The 5,867-nt window shown below is 35.0% G+C and overlaps 1 protein-coding gene across 1 annotated transcript; it reads left to right on the top strand.

The window, feature by feature from the left end:
* Positions 1–4,461: 4,461 nt before the first annotated feature.
* On the top strand, positions 4,462–5,479 carry LOC131540931 (myosin light chain 4-like). The gene has a single exon (XM_058776335.1). It carries the CDS (start codon positions 4,582–4,584, stop codon positions 5,191–5,193), a length of 612 nt encoding a protein of 203 aa, XP_058632318.1. The 5' UTR covers positions 4,462–4,581; the 3' UTR covers positions 5,194–5,479.
* The last annotated feature ends 388 nt before the right edge of the window (positions 5,480–5,867 follow it).

The raw sequence follows: 5,867 nt of genomic DNA, 5'->3' as shown, positions 1-5,867 counted from the left end.
TTTAATTAGTTTAAATAATTAATAAATAAATATTACTATAGTTAAATTAGCATTTTGGAATAATCTGGTAAATTAAATATTTTATGACGGAAAGGTACTGCATGCCGTTCATTCGTTTGTTTGTTTGTTAGTTCGTTCATACAAATATAAAATATGTAAAATAAAAATAATATTTAGGCCTAAATTTAAGATTTATGTATTTAAATTGCATATAACATCCAAATTACAGAGTTTTAACATATAGAGACTAAGTAATACATTTAATATGATACATATTTGCCAGTCATATATAAATTAAATGGATTTATGCAGAAAAAAATAAATAATCTTTTTTTTTAATGCATTTATTTAAATTGCTTAAAATCAGCATAAATTAGTTTATTGTGAAAACCAGTTAATTCAGTTAAAATTATTGAATTATTAATTATTATTCTGAAATTAACATATGGATAGCTGTGAATTTATCAGTGGTAAATATATAAATCTGCTTATTTTGTATTATAAGCAAAGTCAGTTTTTTAGAACTATTACATGAATATATGGCTGACAAATATGCATCACTTTAAGTTTATTAGTTTATGTTAAAACTTAAGTTTGGACTTAAATAGTTAAAAACAAAACAAAACAAAACAAAAAACGGTGTTGTGAAACAGCCAATATATGGACACTAGTGATCCACGCCAACCATAACACATTTTCACATTCTATAGAGATTGTTCACGGAGAAGCAATACAAACACTTGTTTTATAAACACTGTGGTGTTATGAAGCAGGCCAAACATAGCAGAGATTATGTAATTTTTGTATTTACATTTGTGTTATCAGGTGTCCAAAGTCTTTCCAAATAAAACGTTCGGAAAAAGTAGACATTCAATCCTGATCTTTGGGTCCAGCAGATCTTTGAGGCGCAGTGTAAGTTGATTAGAATGATTTCCTCCTTGCAGCACATTTTCCCTTTCATTGCGCTCTACAGTAGACGTGCTCCACTGCACATTGATTAACCTTCCACCCAATGAAGAGAAGATTCAGAAGGACACTCACCGGCTCTCAATGCATTTCCATCAAGCTTTGTCATCTCATTCTAGAGGCGCACTGAATCATTTCCATGTGAACAAAGAAGTGCAGTTCCCTCATCAGCAAATAAATATTTATGAAGCCTTTAAGTTGAAGAGCACAGGGGGAAAGTCTACCCGGTTACATAACTCACATTTGGCTGCTATCAGCACTCTCGCTGTTGTCGTTCTTGTACATCTGAATGCGTTTTTGCATTTTGATGAAAGGAAATGTGTGCAGGCATTATCTGATATTAGAGGTGACTTTGTTGAGAAGAATACTGGATTGGCAGGTATAGACCAACAGGTACTGGATACTCTTAAAAGAAGCAAAGAGGAAAATTCCCTTATAATTTACACTCATGTTATCATGTCCCTGCATCATGAAAGATGCCATTATTATTATTTTTATAGAACATAAAAGAAAGCAGCTCTTTTCCATGCAATGACAGAAGAAAGGTGCAAGAGTTGTATGGACTACGTTAATGCTGGTTTGTGTCATGAAGGGAAAAAAATGTGTAAAGATTCTTCAGAAAGTCTCCTTTCGTGTTCAGTGTAAAGAATATCAGACATGAGGGTGAGTAAACAATTTTAGGTGAACTATCCCTTTAATGTGCAGTGATGTTCTTTCAGGCAATTACGGTAACACTTTAGAATAGGGAACATTAATTCACTATTAATAACTACGACTTTTCCCTCAATAAAGTCCTAATTTGCAGCTTATTAATAGTTAGTGTAGTTGTTAAGTTTAGGTATTGGGTAGGATTAGGGATGTAGAATAAGGTTATGTACAATAAAGCATTAATATGTGCTTAATTAGTACTAATATATGGCTAATATTCTAGTAATATGCATGCTAATAAGCAACTAGTTAAGAGACCCTAAAATAAAGTGTTACCGCAATCACTTTTAATGTGGTTTTGCAATAATGTATACAATAGAACATATGGCTATGTGATACTCCATCTTTCTAAATATGCTCATATTTCTTAAGAAAATGTACTACAATGATTTGTATGCTCTCAAGTTGTGTGTTGATGTAATATTCATTCATAAGCTTTGAATGAAATAAACCTTCGTGGAATACATACACATCTGTAGCAATGACTCCATGCATTCAAGGCCTCTGCACTCCGTCATGGTTTTATATTGAAAAAAAATATATATTTGATTGCTTGACATGTTTGCTCAGAGGAAGGAAAGCATTGTGATCTGATCTGATCTAAGCACAAACGTGACATGTGTGTGAATGGCTATTGAAGTTGAGCGATGCAGTGGTTCTCATCTAAACTTAATCAAGTGAACTTTAACCATGCTCTTGTCATGAATAAAGTGTCTTAATAGTTTTACTTGTGTTTGTTCTTTCAATGTAACACTGGTGAGTGAAACACAAACAGGTAATCACAATGTAAGATGTTCCTGTATGGACATCATAGATTATTTGTTGTCTTTATTTTTATGAAAGATCAAGTAATTCACAGCATGATAATTGCTAATTACTTGCTAAATGAATTCATCACTCTGTCTTTTCCAAAAATGATGGTTAGTCTGTTGGTTGTAGAACACGCCCCCACTCTTTATAAGTAGCTTTGTGAAAAATGCCATTAAAAAAAATAAAATAAATAATAATAATAATAGTTTCTGAACTTCCAGCACACAAGCCACTATAAGGTTGACACTCATTTTCCCAGATTAATATATTGTATTGTATTATTTTATAGACTTTTCTGTTTAGTGTTCATTGGTCAATGTGTATAATATGAATTATTTAGCAAAACCCTTTGCAGTTTCAGTGTCCTCCAACCTTGCCTCCATACATACAGTACATGTAAACCTTTGTATACTTTATTGCAAATATCAATTGCATGGTTGTTTATATCATCACAAAATGTGAACTATATCATCACATAGCTCTCTATATAAAACTGCATATTTAAGAACATCCAGCTGCATCCACAAATGCACAATAGCCTCACATAGACCAATAACGCATTTTCACTATTATTATTATTATTAGTAGTAGTAGTTGTAAGTGTTTTCCCTCAATCAACTCCTAATTTGCTGCTTATTAATAGTAAGGTAGTTGTTACGTTAAGGTATTGGGTCAGGTTAAAGGATCTAAAATATGGTCATGCAAAATAAGGCATTAATATGTGTCTAATAAGCACTGTAAGCAGCCAATATGATAATATGCATGCTGATAAGCTACTAGTAAGTGAGAACTGGTCCTTACAATAAAGGGTAACCATAAACTGAAATACCAAATTTCAACTGCATGATTGTTTATATCAGTGCAAAATAAATAAATATAAACTTTATCTGCATACATACAGTATTCTCAGGTGAAACAATATCTATCTATCTATCTATCTATCTGTATACAGTATAGGAAATCTCAACTGCATGACTGTTTATTGTCACAAAATTGTCACACACACACACACACACACACACACACAGTCGGACATACTATATCAAACTTTATATAAAGAGCTGTGTAATATAAAATACATACAATTTTGTGACAATAAACAGTCATGCAGTTGAGATTTGAGATTATGTATCTATCTATATATGTATGTATATATATATATATATATATATATATATATATATATATATATTAGCAAACAATATTATATATTCATATTGATCTTCTCTAAAGATGCTTTGAAACAAAGTATTGTGAAAAGTGCTGTGTGACTTGTCACATTTGACTGCTGTAAGTGGAATGACACCTGAGGCACAGCTGTCAAAATTCATCATTACATTCTGAGTTAGTTCCCAGTAAAGGCATGTTCTGTTTGTATAAACTCAAGATAGCTAAACCAAACACATTGTTGGGTGCCTCCTTATGTCTCAGGTCTGAAATAGCTTTGTTCTGAAAGTCCAGCTGTCACACACTCAACAGAATACAACATTAACTGTGGTTATATTTAGCCTAGAATTGATCCTCGGATTAAACAAGACACAGGTAAACGTATGCTTGCAATTATTAAGTAAAGTCTACATTTAAAGTGAAGAATGACTTGTTTGGTAGTAGGTACAAACAATGAATGCAAAATTAGCCTACAATAACATCTAATTATTGACATTTAAATAAGTGAAATTATTTTTTTCAGAAATACAGGTATTGCAGTTTCAGTGTCCTCCAATTTTACCTCCATACATACAGTACACTCAATGTAAACGTATTGAGAGTGCGTGGATGGTTTGTTGTTAATACAAGCATTGCTCATGAATGAGTTGTTTGGTCTGGGCTGAGTAGGGTTTTGATAGGAGTCTCTCTGTCACTATCAGTGGCAGCTGGGAACAATAGCTCATTGTTGACGCCACTGCTGCCCAGGTCTATTTTGGATTTCTTCCTTTTATAGTGTGTTATAGGACCTGCTTGTCAGGCCGATCTCTCCTCCCTGGGGTCAAATGATATAAAAGCTTTAACAGACAATCTGCCCTGAACAGCTCCCTCCCATCCAGTTTGCACTTTCTGACGTCCCTGCTCATCCAGGAAGCTCTTCACATCACCACCATGGCTCCCAAGAAAGTCGAGTCCAAGAAGCCAGAACCCAAGAAGCCGGAACCCAAGAAGGAGGCCGCTCCTGCCCCAACAGCCCCCAAACAAGCTCCGCCGCCCGAACCAGAAGCCCCCAAAGAACCAGCGTTCGATCCGAAGGCCATCACGCTGGAGTACACCGGCGATCAGATTGAAGAGTTCAAAGAGGCATTTCAACTGTTCGACCGCACACCGAAAGGAGAAATGAAGATTACGTACGCCCAGTGTGGGGACGTGATGCGAGCTCTGGGCCAAAACCCGACCAATGCCGATGTGCTGAAGGTCCTGGGGAAACCCAGACCGGAGGAAATGAACTCCAAACTGGTGGACTTTGAGACCTTCTTGCCAATGATGCAACATATCTCCCGCTCGAAGGATCAGGGCAACTTTGAGGATTTTGTGGAAGGACTGAGAGTTTTTGACAAGGAGGGCAACGGGACCATCATGGGGGCCGAGCTGCGGCACGTTCTGGCCACGCTGGGCGAGCGGATGACAGAGGATGAGGTGGATCGACTGATGGCTGGACAAGAGGATGCCAACGGCTGCATCAATTATTCTTCATTTGTGAAACATATTCTTTCTGGTTGAACTGGATTTATAGGCGCTAACTCAGTGGATGCTGTGGGTAAATAATCAGAGTGGGTAAATAAGAAAACTACTTAGACTTTCCCCCCTGAAATCTATTGTTCACATTGTTTTATTTAAAACAGTTGTTTGAATAATAACACATTTAAAATCGAATGGTGTTTAACATCACATTGCCATTCTATGTTTTCAATTACTCTTCACCTACAAGACCCTCTTTTCTAAACATTCTGACTTAAGTGCATATGTTTTATAAATTTTGTCCACTGGCATATGTGTTCAGTCACAAATATGTGAAAACAATAAAAAAAAAAAAATAAAAAAAAAAATAATACATATTGGCATGGGCTTCATTTTATTTTGATGAAAAAGGTACAATATTGCCTGACACTGTACTTGTTGTTCTGTTGTTGTTAAGGGTTTGTTCATCCAAAAAGAAGAAAAACAGTCATAATTTTTCATCACCCTTGTATTTTTTTCCAAACCCAAATGACTTCAAAAGGAGATATTTGCAAGCTGTTTGTTTTTTTGTTTGTTTTTTTTTTACATCCAACCGGAGTTGGATGCTGTCAAGCTAAAAAAAAAAAAAAAGTACAAATCCAACTTATGCTATATTTCAAGCCCTCTGAAGCCATACAATAGCTCTGTGTGAGGAACAGATGGAAATTGAATTTGTT

This window comes from Onychostoma macrolepis, chromosome 05, assembly GCF_012432095.1.
Source record: "Onychostoma macrolepis isolate SWU-2019 chromosome 05, ASM1243209v1, whole genome shotgun sequence".
Taxonomy (NCBI): Eukaryota; Metazoa; Chordata; class Actinopteri; order Cypriniformes; family Cyprinidae; genus Onychostoma; species Onychostoma macrolepis.
The sequence above is the reverse complement of the archived record's forward strand: the minus strand, read 5'-3'. Positions and strand labels throughout refer to the sequence as shown.